Here is a 14,916-nt window from a genome sequence, read left to right as displayed (position 1 = left end):
GAGAGAGAGAGAGAGAGAGAGAGAGAGAGAGAGAGAGAGAGAGAGAGAGAGAGAGAGAGAGAGAGAGAGAGAGCGGATTTGTCATTCGCTGGGGGTATGCAGTGCCTTGGCATTGCACTTCTACTTAATTGTTATAGTACTCCAAACCGATGATAAAACTTCAAGGCATTATCTTCCAAATGAGCTTTAGATTTTGTTTTTAAACCTACACTCCCCGCTAAATAGTACTGGTAACTCATTCTAACGCACTGCTTCCAGTAACTTCTTTTTCTTGTGTAGTCAGCGAACGTATTTACCAGCAAACTCCTTTTGAAGGCATGTATAGAATGACAAAAGCAAGAAAGTGGCAGACGCTCTGAATCAACCATTTTTGACTCACATGCGAAGCAAAAGTGAGTCTATGTACTCACCCGAGTCGTCCGTCCGTCCGTCCGTCCGTCCGGACGTCCGGAAAACTTTAACGTTGGATATTTCTTGGACACTATTCAGTCTATCAGTACCAAATTTGGCAAGATGGTGTATGATGACAAGGCCCCAAAAAACATACATAGCATCTTGACCTTGCTTCAAGGTCAAGGTCGCAGGGGCCATAAATGTTGTCTAAAAAACAGCTATTTTTCCCATTTTTCACATTTTCTCTGAAGTTTTTGAGATTGAATACCTCACCTATATATGATATATAGGGCAAAGTAAGCCCCATCTTTTGATACCAGTTTGGTTTACCTTACTTCAAGGTCAAGGTCACAGGAGCTCTTCAAAGTTGGATTGTATACATATTTTGAAGTGACCTTGACCCTGAACTATGGAAGATAACTGTTTCAAACTTAAAAATTATGTGTGGCACATGTTATGCTTTCATCATGAGACACATTTGGTCACATATGATCAAGGTCAAGGTCACTTTGACCCTTATGAAATGTGACCAAAATAAGGTAGTGAACCACTAAAAGTGATCTCATGGTAGAAAGAGCCAATAAGCACCATTGTACTTCCTATGTCTTGAATTAACAGCTTTGTGTTGCATGACCTTGGATGACCTTGACCTGGTCAAGGTCACATGTATTTTGGTAGGAAAAATGTGCAAAGCAGTTCTTAGTGTATGATGTCATTGCTAGGTTTAAAGGTCAAGGTCAAGCATGTGAGTCGTATGGGCTTTGCCCTTCTTGTTTTTTTGTTGAGTGTGTGTCTGTGTCTGTGTCTGTGTCTGTGTGGGTGTGTCTGTGTGTGTGTTTAGGGGGTGGGTAAGTGTGCGTGTTTGGGGGGTGGGTAGGTGTGCGTGCGTGCGTGTTTGTGTTCAAGCGTGTGTTGCATTCCTGCTAGCTGTATGATGTATCGCTTAACAACTTGAATTAGTGCACATCACAAAGACATTTTCATTTGTCATTTGTCACGACATGGATAATGGTATATGATAAAGGTGATTCCCTCCCTTTTAAGACCCTTTTTACATTTAGTCAAGTTTTGACTAAATGTTTTAACATAGAGGAGGAATCGAGAAGAGGGTCGTGTGTGTGTGTGTGTGTGTGTGTGTGTGTGTGTGTGTGTGTGTGTGTGTGTGTGTAGAGCGATTCAGAGTAAACTACTGGACCGATCTTCATGAAACTTTACACGAGAGTTCATGGGAATAGTATCCCCAGACATTTTGTTTTCGATAAATGTCTTTGATGACGTCATATCCGGCTATTTGTAAAAGTTTGCAATGAAATTGGTTGAAATTTTGTCAAAGTAACTTTTGACGAAGGCCGGACTTTGGTATTGCATTTCAGCTTGGTGGCTTCAAAAATTAATTAATGAGTTTGGTCATTAAAAATCTGAAAATTTCAATTAACATTATTTTTTTATAAAAAGATTTAGAAACAATTTTATCTTATTTTTTTTATCCTTTTCTGATTCCAAAAACATAGAAATATGTTATATTCGGATTAAAAACAAGCTCTGAAAATTAAAAATATGAACATTATGATTAAAATAAAATTTCCGATATCGATTTAAAAACAATTTCATCTTATTTCTTGTCGGTTCCTGATTCCAAAAACATATAGATATGATATGTTTGGATTAATAACAAGCTCGGAAAGTAAAAAAGAAAAGGGATACAGAAAAAGCGTGCTATCCTGCTCAGCGCACTACTGCGCTTTTCTGGCTTGTCAATTTCACTGCCATTACCACGAGCGGTGGACTGACGATGCTACAGGAGGGAAGGGGTCCACTGTACAGCCATAGTTTGATTGTTGTACAGGAAGGAGGAGCTGATTACCAAGTTCAGCATCGTCAGCTATTGGGGCGCAACACACGTGGCCAGGTCCAACACTAGCAGTGGCTCAAGCCCGAGCACAGTGGACACTCCGGGCAATATGAAACGTGTGGTCGACACAGGAAGAACGAACACAACTTCCAGCAACAGGACAAACAGCGGTGGAAACCTTGCGTCATCGTCACTGGCCATCTCACAAGTTACTCAGGACAAGTATCGCGTCATAGACACGAGCAGACTGAACCGGACAAAAGGCTGGGCGTTGTTCAGCCGCCTCTCTGCCGCTGGAGAACTAGATTTTCGAGGGGCAGCCAGGTAGGTACCGACATTTTCACAATCGTTTGAAGAGTTTTCGTTCAGAAATGTGGGCTACTTTTCCGAGTTATACTAAACATTCTTGAGACCAAGTGTTACTGTCTGGCATCTGCCTCGAGAGTATGAGAAAAATGTCCCTCTTTCTTATTGCTGTGATGCCCGCACAATCCCTCCGTGCGGTGGTGCTCTCAGACACCTCGTACGTAGGCTGTAAAGGCACCATCCGTCTCTCGAAAACCGTCAGTAATAACTCAAGGTTTCTACGTGCATTACAATCCTCCTTCCGTAAGAGCGCTAAGGGGGATATACTGGCTTTTCTCCTCTGAGAGTGATAGTTGTTCAAAGAATATATATGTCGATCGTATCGTACTATGAGTGGATTGTTGGCCTGGTGTTGGTGCTAAAGGGGAAGTTGAAAGCATGAAGTTTGGCTATTATGGGTCAAGAGAGATGGAGACGTGTGGCACTCACTTACCTTCAACAACTAAGTAGGTTTACATCGGGTGTCTAAGACAGACATGGGGTGGCTAAGACAGACATCGGGTGGCTGAGGCAGACGACGTGTCCTCCTTCGCTCTTCCCTTTCAACTCCCGCACACACTCCCCCTCCACGACCAGTCGTTACACGAACGAATGGGAATTAAGCTTGGTTTGTGCTGATTTGAGTTTGTAATAGTCATTTTCTTTAGGTAAGACAAATTACACACCCCCCTCCCCCCTCAACAAAATCAGTCCCTCATTCTAATTGCTTGTATTGGTATGTTATTAGTTATCGTTAGATTTGACTGCAATATCCAGATTTATCAGTGCCAATGTCGAGAAAGTTGAAATTATATCAGATCGAGGCGTGAGCCTTTCGAGACATTGGCACTGATAAATCTGGATATCGCAGTCAAATCTAACGATAACGATTTTATCGTATTCCATTTCGGAAGAAGAACCCATTAACCCCAGTCTAAGAAATCGGTCAAGAGCAAGGGAGGCTACTGACATGTTGGAAATGTTGGATTGTCTTTTCCTGCTTTCGCAACTTTGCTGCTATAACTTTCATTTTTCAAATACTCTTCGTTTTCTAAGACGTAAATAAGGCATCTAAAAACAACAAAGAAAAGAAAAATATTGTGTAAACACATCACACAAAAAAGGTTCAGTGGAGGAACACGGAACAGCCTTGGCGGTTACTTGCAGACTTTTAGACTTCAAAGGCTTTAATTTGGCAATTCTAAACGATGGCAGGAACTGAAGTGCCCCGGACTGTATCAGTGAAGTCCTCTGGCTCATTTTCTGTGTAGAAGACAGCTTCTAGTTCTTCGTCGTTATCGACGGACTGCAGTGTTAATAATGTTGTCGAATCGCCAACTGCAGACGACACAACATTCTAAAACAACTTTCAAAGATTGCGTCTTCCAATAGCCTTCGTGACTGTTTTGAAGCTGTTAGAGTTTTTGTGTGGATTTTACATGGCTACGACAAAGAGGGATGGGACAGTGATTCATGCTGGAGCAAAACGCTTAGATCGGCTGCTCATTTCCAGCCTTTACGTGAGTGATGAGCGCTGATACCCTGCAAGAGAACTCGCTTCTCGCTCCAAAGTTCAGTTTGTTTACCGCTGTTCCAGTCGCCTCCCTCGGTAAGATTAAAACATACTATTCTACTACTTCTCTGTTAACCCCTTCACTGCCACAGTATAACAGCATTATCCGAACGGTCTATGGGAAAGAAATGTGTTTAGAACCCCTACAAGTACTTGGACAGTGGTTACCTCCCATTTAGTTTTCAGAAATGTCCTGAAATGTTGTTGACACAAATCCCACGTATGAGATACGGTTATGGGCGTAGGACAAACCGAAAATGACCACGTATTACATACGGGGTGGGCAGTGAAGGGGGTGGTTGGAAAAAGTGTGCATTACACAGCTTAATCTTTCTGATGCAATTATTTTCCTTTTATAAATTTGCGCTTTAAAATAATGGGAGACTTGTGTTTCCGTCAGGTGAGATTTTTTTCTTTAAAATTACAATTGGAAAACTACTTTCTGCACGATATCAAATTCACTAGGAACTTCCTGCGCGATATCAATTGATATACAGTTCCTAGTTGACCAATGACAACAGCTGTTTTTGTCATGTGATCAGTAAAAATGCGATAAATGCTCTTATCTCACGTTAAACTCTGCACAATTCGGTTATACGTAAAGTGCTTCCATGATCGTCATTGTAAGAAGGGGGCTTAATTCAGTATATCTTCAAGTCTCCACGGCACTCTGTTGACTAATAACAGGTACCCAGTGACCGACGAATGGATGACTCCTTTGGAAAGAGAGATCCTGCAAGACGAGCAACTTCAGAGCCTGGACTCAGTTGCCGCGCCGGGGCGATCGTCCCTGGTATTGGTGTCGCCATCACAGAACGGGAATGTCACGGTTGGTGACAAGGTCACAGTGCGCGTGGATCTCAAGGACGCTCGTGGCAAGCGCGTGCGGAAGGGCGGCCATTTTGTCAGAGTGTGGATGGTGCAGCATCATGGCGGCCACGACAGAGCACTCGCTGCAGAGGTCACGGACATGCGCAACGGAAGCTATGTGGCGTCACTTCCGGTGCTGTGGAATGGCAGCATAGAGGTGCGTGCGGCGATGGTGAGATCGCGAGAGTTCCGCCGCGTGATGCTCAACTTGAAGAGGACCATGAAAATGACCAACCAGAACGTCGCTGCCTTCGTTTCTAATAAGACTGAACAGGTACGTTGCTGCTACTGCTATTGCTGCTCCTATAGTTGCAGGAAGAAGACAGAAATTATCGTGTCGAAATATAACCCATGCACAGCCGTTTTCAAATTTGAATAGTTTACTTAAAGGGTTCAAACAATAGTTTGTGGTAGTAGTCCTGGTGAGAGGTGACATAATTGCAACCCTAAAACGGAACTTCGGGCGATTGGAGGCTGTTTATTTTTTGTATTTTTGCTCAAATAGCCTTTTAATTGAGTCGACGGATGGTCGGCGGATGGTAAGTTAGGTGAAGAAATGACTGGCAAAGACTTATGCCAACAAAGACGTCATTGGCAGTTGCCTTAAGAAAAATCGTCGTGACTACGTTGACGATGACGTCAGTGCAGATGACGTCATTTGTGGTTCTGTGCAGGTTACGCTGTGTAGTTTTGTGCCCATCATTCCGGGATTCCCAGAGGTGTGCAACCTAACAGACGCTAACAGCGGACTGCCGTGGTACTGTGGCAAACCCAACAAAACAAAGCTAGACTGTGGCCACTGGGCCTGGTCGTCGCACACCAGCTTCCCAAGGCGCTACCCTGCCTCCAAAGAAGACAACATGCTGCTCCAGCGATGTGCCTCAAGGCGAGTAGCATGGTGTGAAGGGAGAGGGAATGGAAAGGGAACTGACAGTTTTCCGTAGTGACTTCCCTTTGCACCACGAGAGGGGTTCACTAGTCCGAGGGTTCACTAGTCCGAGGGTCCACTAGTCCGAGGGTTCACTAGTCCGAGGGTTCACTAGTCCGAGGGTCCACTAGTCCGAGGGTTCACTAGTCCGAGGGTTCACTATAGACGCTTGAACAAAGGATATTCAATTTGATTTGTTTTTATTTTGTGTGTGTATGTGTGCGTGGATGTGCGTGTGCGTGCGTGCGTGTGTTTTTCACTGCTGTGGGAACCAAATCGAAGAATATTCTCATAAAAACACTGAGTTGTTTTCATTCAAAAAGATAATGTGGTGTTTTATATTTTGACTGAAGAAATCTCAGACTATTTCCCCCAAGAAACTTAGTTATTTATATTTTGACTGAAGAAAGGATATTAAATTTATCAGGATACCGCCCCGACTGGACAATTACGTGATCGAACTGCCTACAGTTTTTAGTCATATTATATAGCACCTCGGGTTTCCTTTTGCCCGTGAGGGTCAATTAGTTATCCCACCGACCTGAATTATGGAGAGGATCGAGCCTAGGTTGTACTACAGCCTCACACATAATTTCATTGAAATCGGTTCTCAAACATCGGATATCTATTTGCGGACAGACACACACACACACACACACACACACACACACACAGACACACACACAAACACACACACACACACACACACAGTGAAACCTATATACCACCTTTTAAGGGGCGGTATAATAACTGGAAAATCAAGCGTCTATAGTAAACCCTCGGACTAGTGAACCCTCGGACTACTGAACCCTCGGACTAGTGGGGCGAACTGTGCACCACTTCTACCAATGATCTAAGCATAAGAACAGGAAGTAGAACTAAAATAGGTCTTGCGTCCAATTGAGTAGCATGGCTTGAAGGGAGAGGGAATGGAAAAGGGATGGGATAGTTTGCTGTGCATTGACCTGAACAAATTATGTTGCAATACCCTGATTTTATTCTCTTCTTTTTCTCAAAGTAACTATACCAACTTTTTTTTCTCCCTTATATTCTTAATGAAAATGTAAAGCGCAGAGAGCAGAGCAATACATTTTGAAGGCCAAGGTTTTTTAGATTTCAACATCATGATGAAGATGATGATGATGATAATGATGATGCTGATGCTGATGACGATGATGACGATGATGATGGTGATGATGATAATGATGATGATTTCAGCTCAAAGGCGTTGCAGCTCGGCCTCCTACGCCGCCACTTGAACCTCACTTCTGTAAAAGGTAGAATGTTCACCAGTTTTGCTTCAACGATCATACAATATATTCAAGGCTTTACCGCCAAGCGATTGTTGGCTTGGGTGTGTTGATGCTGTGTAGTTTCCAACGCGCGGAGGCAATTGTATTCCGATCCAGTCGTTGCGGCGGTGCGCTACCACACAGTTGGTTCTCACCTGTGGTGGGGTAAAAACGGTCATAAACGTAAAAACCCACTCGTGCAAAAAGCATGTGTGAACGTTTGAGTTTTAGCCCATGAACAAAGAATACTCAAAAGAAGAAGTTTTCACCAGGATAATTACTGATTGTCTTGCCTTCCCGTTTGTTGACGTGTCCTCCCGCAAAAGGAGTCCTCTTTTGATTAGATTCCTTCATGAACACTTTGTGTACATTTCTAGTATCACTCTTTAACCTTCATACAGATCGACGAACTGGCATTTTTTTTTTAACGCAAGTCGCAATAAGCAAAACGTATAGAACGATGTAACTTGACACTTTTCGTGCAACATTGAGGTTTAAAATGCTACGGAAAATGCAGACGTACAAAAATAATTTAAAAAGGAAAAAAATGGAAGGGTAACGGGGAAATATACGGACTTAAGCCATATTGTTGCTGACTTAACTGGGATTGAGGCATTCTCACTAAGTAGTTTTTATGAAGAAATCATTTGCATGCATGCCTGAAAAAATATTTTCTTTCAAAAATTGCAGTGGTCCAAATACTCTAAGCCATTTGGTATCTACATATATGACAGTGACTCAACAGTTATTGAGATATATAGGGGGAGATCGAAGTACCAATCGGTCTCAAATGAGCAATAAGCTTACATGTCTTCTCGCAATAATTATAAGTTTGTTTTCAGGATAAGAACCAACCGAATTTGCCAACAAAAGCTGGGTACCAGTACTACACACACACACACTCTCTCTCTCTCTCTCTCTCTCTCTCTCTCTCTCTCTCTCTCTCTCTCTCTCTCTCTCTCTCTCTCTCTCTCTCTCTCTCAAACACAAACACAAACACAATCACACACACACACACACGTACGCACGCACACACACACACACACACACACACACACACACACACACACACACACACACACACACACACACACACATAAGGTAAGCTTACAAGTCTTTTTCTCGCAATACATATAAGTTTGTTTTCAGGAAAAGAACCAACTGAAATTGCCAACAAAAGCTGCGTACCAGGACTTGCACGTGACTCTTGGACTGACCAATCACCGAGGGGGTTCTGGGACAATCAAGAATGGCATTCTTTGGTTGGCTGTCCTCTTCCTCGTTTAAATGGAACCCGCGTCAAGAAATGCTTTCAGGATACTCATGTGATCTTTCTGGGTGACTCCAATGCAAGAGCGGTGAGTTCATTCTTCCCCAAAAATAAATGGCGAAATAGAGAATGTGGGGCAATAGTGAAAACCTGTTTCCGTTTTCAAGTAGCCATTTCCCAAACTTAATGAATCGGAAAAAAAATAGTATCGTATCTGGTCAGTTGCTATGGCAGTATGGGTCAAAATGGCAGCTGTGATTATCGGTATTATTTTCTGCACACACACAAAACAACCAAACAATAACCACAATGCTGCTTGATATCGTGTCTTCATCAAGTTAAACGCGATATCATGTACATCTTCGTTCACTTCAATGTAATGTCATACATGTACTTTGTTTTCGTCCCATTGCTGCGGAATGCACGTCGCTTCCTCTCAGTGGAAAGCTAGCAGCAACAAGAGTTGTAATACGCACGTGCATCCGAGTGTAGTGATAATCAACCATCTGCCCTTTTGGTAGAATGACCGAATTATTTCACGCACCACTGTCACGCACACATGCACAAAACACGCACGCAGTCTGTCATCCACGACTCAAAACAATCTTATTCTTTCGACTACAAAACACAAGTTGACACGAACAGTAGATTAACGACGTTTCTTACAAAAAATCAATTATACATAACATAAATACACATACCACTCATTAACAAACCATACAACTCTTTCTTACGATAACTTTAACAACGACAACAACAAGATCAAACAGTAATAAAGTCAATAACAACAAAGAATAATTATTTTCCTTTCACACCTCTCGCTTTCGCTCAGTTCACAATGACGTTATGGTTCCTGCACTTTTAGCTGTTAGGACGGCTTAGGCTAATGTTACAATGAATGCGTATCCGAAATCGTCCATGAACTTGGGTTAACGAAGCCGTAGTGCGAAGCGACAGGAGCCATCGGTGACGCCAGGCGAGCAGTGCCGTCGTCTTCAGTAGTAGGCCATTTCAAAGCCTCCGCATGGTGAAAAACAACCTGGAATGGTGAACGCAAGACTTAGTTCACAGTAACAGTAACATCGCCCACCCGTCCTTATAATTAACAACTAAGTGCAGGATTAAATGGACATAACTCTTTACTCTCACTTTCATGCATCTCGAACACACATACCAACTGACTTATACATTTAATTCTGCTAAGTATGAAGTCCAACGAATAATACCAAATTCATTCTATAAACAAAACTGTCAACCACTCTCCTTTCAACCAAAACATGTTCATTCAATAATATACCAAACCATTTTCCAAAACGAACTCACAAATTCATACCGTTCAAGTACAAAGTTACACTTTTGGAAAGCAGTATCAAAATATTGGCTGGATAATAACCAGTACGATCGTGGGACAATCGGGCCGATTTTATTATGGAATAATGCATGCATAACGTATAGTGGCAAAGTTTTATTTTTTGAAAGTTGGATACAACGAGGTGTATTGGTATTAACTGACATTGTACGTTCGGGAGACATATTATCATATCAAGATATATGTGATTTGATTGGATATTCGCCAAACCGAATTCTTGAATATAATGTTGTAAAAGCTGCTGTGTCATTATTTATGAGGAAAAATGTTGTAAATATGACTGATGATGTTTGTATTACCTTACCCCTGTTTAACGGCAAAAATGTGTTAAGTGCCAGAGAATATAGGAAAGAGATTATTAATATGAAAACAGATGTACCATGTTCCGGAGGATTTTGGAAGAGAAAGTTTAATGTAGAAATTGATGAACGATCTTGGATAGTTGCTCATCAGCCAACACAAGAGACTAGATAAGAGTTTTACACTGGAAAATTAGGCACAACATTTATCCAACCAACATTCTCCTGTGTAAAATGAAAGTAACGGAAACTAATAAATGTAATTACTGTTGTGATGTAACTGATTTCATTGAACACTTCTTTTTTGAATGCCCGGTTGTATACAAATTCTGGAAGTTTATTGAAGAATTTATTTTTCGTACTTTAGAAATTAAGATTGTTTTGAAAGTTAGTGATGTTTTATTTGGTATGCATTTTGTAATGGTGAAAAAGGCAACTACTGTATGTATAAATTGAACCACATTATCTTAATCGGAAAGATGTGCGTTAGTATTATATAAAAAAACAAATTCGTTTTTACCGTTGGAAAGTATTTTTAATTGGCAGTTACAGATAAGAAGCATTTTTGTGTGAGTGTTCGAAGAACAAAACGTTAAAAAAAAGTTAGCTTGTTGTACTCGATAAGTTGTATTTAATTTATTGTATGAGATATTGTTAATTGTTGTTATTTATTTGAATAACATTGTTTGAAAAAAAAAGTACAAAGTTACAAACACGCACGTGCACACTGTACATTCCGCCATCTTGGATTGACCGGTTTTCATAACCCAATAAACAAATCTAAGCCTGAGAATAATTTAACTGTAACCCACACAACATAATATTTAATGATTACATACCACATCCTGGTTGCATTGAAGTAGCCATAACAATATCCCCTGCCGTTGATAGCAGTTTTCCGGCGTCTGCTCTACGTAAACAGACCCTACGTTCAACGAAGAACGGATTCGCTTGGAACGCAAGCTTTCTTTCCTCGGCTAAAGGCAAAGAACGAATGAATAAAAAGGAGTATCTACGAGCTCAAATTTAACTCTGAGTTCACCTTACAAAATACAAGTAAAATACACGTGAAATACCTGAGCACGAGCTCCACGAGACACTTGAAGTTAACCAGCGTCTACCTGTGACAGGTGAAATAGAGGAACACAGGCGCTCCATAACAATACCTTTAACACCACAGCATAAACGTATACTAATATTAAAGCCGCTTGTGACAACCACCACATGACTGGGGGTCAGATACCACCTCTGACGCAAGACATAAAGTCAAGATGTGTCTGTCCCGCACTGGACATATGACACCGCATATATGACCCGAGAATCACAACTCTATAGTGCTCTATCAACTGAGCTACCAGGCCCACACTCCAGACATCTCAAACTAATTTAACCCACCGACAGTTAAGTTGTTGCTTGCACGGCACATGCTACTCAGTTGCCAACACTTTCCCAGTACAGACACTCATACATGTCCAGGCTTGTTCTCTAGTTCACCTGAAACCCGAATCAGAAAACATGAAAGGTAAGTTGTTGGAGCGTTTGTTATTGACACGTTGGCAGTCTCTTTGTTTTTGGACCAGAAATCCCAGTTAAGAGTTAGGGGGTGAAACAAAAATCAGTGAGTAGTATAAAAATGGATATATGTATTGTTTTGTTTTAGTTCTTGTTGTCCGACTACCAAGGTTTCTTTTGTCGAATTAAAAAAAAAAACCTCAATGAGCGCATTACATAAGCTTGTTATCTCGGAGGAGTTCCAGTTTGTGTGAGTGTTTAGAAGTGTAAGCCTTAACTTTCAAACGTGGGACGAGGACACAAATCAGAGGACTAAGCCCAGCTTCACCATACATCGTCAATATGCGCAGCTGCTGAATTTCAGCACCTTTGCTTTAGTATGCTTTTGTACACCTTTCTTCGTCGTTCAGGCTGTGCGCAGGGTACTTTAATCGTCGTTGAGGCTGTGCGCAGGGTACTTTAATCGTCGTTGAGGCTGTGCGCAGGGTACTTTAATCGTCGTTCAGGCTGTGCGCAGGGTACTGTAATCGTCGTTCAGGCTGTGCGCAGGGTAATGTAATCGTCGTTCAGGCTGTGCGCAGGGTAATGTAATCGTCGTTCAGGCTGTGCGCAGGGTAATGTAATCGTCGTTCAGGCTGTGCGCAGGGTACTGTAATCGTCGTTCAGGCTGTGCGCAGGGTACTGTAATCGTCGTTGAGGCTGTGCGCAGGGTACTTTAATCGTCGTTGAGGCTGTGCGCAGGGTACTTTAATCGTTGTCTTGTGTCTGTTTGCCGTAGGTCTTTCAAGTCTTGACAAAAGTGCTGGCGGGGTGTAAGCCGCGACCTGATCCAAGGAAATCCTACCACCCCAACATGCTTCACGTGCCATTCCACTATGACTGTCCACACTCTAACACGTCTGTGTCCTGGTATCCTCACGCATACCCCTTCTTTTCTGGCAGTGGCCAGTGGAGTGATGTCCGCGTCAAACAGGCCCCCAGTGTTGTTCTGGACAAACTGCCCAGTACCGGGAAGTACGTCATACTCATTCACCTCTTCATACATTTCTCACCGCTGCACATCTCTATCTACGCGCATCACGTGCGGAATACGGCGCGTGCTGTGCGTGACCTTCTCGCCCGAAACCCTAAGGTCAAAGTGTTCGTCCGAGGACCCCATGCGGTTTTAGGTGGCAGGTTTCAACTGAGCTCCGACATGTTCACGGAGCAATGCATCAGGGTTCTGAAACACGAATTCCGGCACCTGAGAGACCACGTGATTTTCCTGAACACGTGGGACATGACGATAGCCAATGAAAACGTCGGTATTCATCCCAAAATGTCTGTTGTGACGACTTTGAGTAGGCTGATGCTTGCTCATGTTTGCCCAACCTTGAAATAACGATGAGAAGAACAGACAGCGAGCAGAAAAAAATCAAACATCGAGCAGAAAGAAATCCTCTTTACGGCAACCTAACTGACCTTCATGTCTGCTGCACATTTGAGAGAGAGAGGGAGAGAGAGAGAGAGAGAGAGAGAGAGAGAGAGAGAGAGAGAGAGAGAGAGAGAAACTGAGAGAGAGAAACTGAGAGAGAGACAATAATATTGACACCGTCACATGCTTTATTTGTAAGGGGGGGGGGGTAACACAATATCAAAAAGACAGAATGTGTGAGAGAGAGAGAGAGAGAGAGAGAGAGAGAGAGAGAGAGAGAGAGAGAGAGAGAGAGAGAGAGAGACACACACACACAGAAAGAGTGTGTGAGAGAGAGAGAGCGATCAACATGCATCAAATTTATATCAGACAATCGTTATGTGTTTATAAACGGACATGAGCCTATAAATAGTGGAAATATAAGTTTGTAAATATCAAACGTGGTCCCTCTTATTGGAAATTCAATAAACAATTATTGAGTGACAGAAGTTTTGTTGATTTAATGAATGATTTGATTGATGCCTTTTTATTAGAAAATAATTATGGATACGAATGCTCACTTAAAATGGGAATGATTGAAAGTACGAATGTGTGATTTGTGTACAGCCTATGCAGCAGGAAGGAAGCAAAAACAAATTAATCATTGTGTTTCAGAGGGAATTAGATGAATCGGATACACTATTAGCCAATAAACCATGCTGATGTTGGCTACCTATCACTAAGAAGAAGAAGAAGAAGAAGATGAGACGCTTTTGATAAAGAGAGAACAGATTAAAGCAGAGCTTGAGGCACTTTCACTGGAAGTAGCCCAAAGTGCCCAAGTTCGTTCCCGTGTCCAGTTTATAGAAGAAGGGGAGAAGAACACCAAACATTTTTTGAATTTGGAAAAAAGTAAAGCCAATATGAAAATTATGGACCGGTTGCAAACAGAAGATGGCAGGGTAGTAAATACACAGCAAGAAATTATGAAAGAACAGGTACTTTTTTTTGAAGACGCATATGAAAAACGATCTGAATTTAACGAAGTGAGCGCAAAGGAATTTGTACAAGATTTAAATATACCGTTTCTCTCCAATGACCAAAAAGGCGATTTAGATTCTGATATTACCAAAGAGGAATTAACAGTTGCTCTAAAATTATTAAATAACGATTCAGCCCCAGGTCTAGGTGGCCTCACTACCTGTTTTTATAAAGTATTTTGGCTGAAAATTAGGGATGTAGTCCATGCTTCCTTTATATCATCATTTGTTAATGGCGAGTTATCGACCACTCAAAAACAAGCTGTCCTGACCTTAATCCATAAAGGGAAAGAATTACCCAGAGATGATCTCGGGAATTGGAGACCCATATCTCTAACACAGACTACAAGATCCTCGCAAAATGTTTGGCAAGGAGACTTTCAACTGTATTTGGTGATATTATTCATGAAAATCAGGTGGGTTTTTTGACAGGTAGGAAAATTAGCACAATGATTAGACTTATTGATGACACCATAGATATTATGAATACAATGGATAAACCTGGAGTTTTATTGGCAGTTGATTTTCGACGCGCTTTTGATAGCATATCCAAAGACTTTATTTTGTTTGCTTTTGATAAATTTGGTTTTGGAGACAATTTTAAGAAATGGGCTTCTGTTATCATGAAGTTGTATTAATTATACAGGGTGGATTTCTGAGCATTTACCTGTGGAAACAGGCATTCGTCAATGATGTCCATTCTCGCCGATGGTGTTTATTATAGCCCTTGAATTGTTAGCAATTAAGTTTCGTTCAGATGGAGATGTTGAGGGTATCCGT

The 14,916-nt window shown here is 41.8% G+C and overlaps 1 protein-coding gene across 1 annotated transcript in view; it reads left to right on the top strand.

Moving 5' to 3' along the window:
- LOC138961397 (NXPE family member 3-like) overlaps window positions 1-13,254 on the top strand; it is a 19,339-nt gene extending 6,085 nt beyond the window's left edge. Inside the window, exons 3-8 of the mRNA XM_070333012.1 lie at window positions 2,240-2,569; window positions 4,851-5,307; window positions 5,708-5,919; window positions 7,180-7,238; window positions 8,403-8,611; window positions 12,482-13,254. Of these exons, the coding sequence (XP_070189113.1) occupies window positions 2,240-2,569; window positions 4,851-5,307; window positions 5,708-5,919; window positions 7,180-7,238; window positions 8,403-8,611; window positions 12,482-13,084 (1,870 nt within the window). The 3' untranslated portion in view covers window positions 13,085-13,254. The remainder of the gene's footprint in view (window positions 1-2,239; window positions 2,570-4,850; window positions 5,308-5,707; window positions 5,920-7,179; window positions 7,239-8,402; window positions 8,612-12,481) is intronic.
- The last annotated feature ends 1,662 nt before the right edge of the window (window positions 13,255-14,916 follow it).

The sequence above is a fragment of the Littorina saxatilis genome, linkage group LG3 (genome assembly GCF_037325665.1).
Source record: "Littorina saxatilis isolate snail1 linkage group LG3, US_GU_Lsax_2.0, whole genome shotgun sequence".
Lineage (NCBI taxonomy): Eukaryota > Metazoa > Mollusca > Gastropoda > Littorinimorpha > Littorinidae > Littorina > Littorina saxatilis.
Note: the sequence above shows the minus strand (reverse complement) of the source record. Positions and strands in the feature narration are given on the sequence as shown.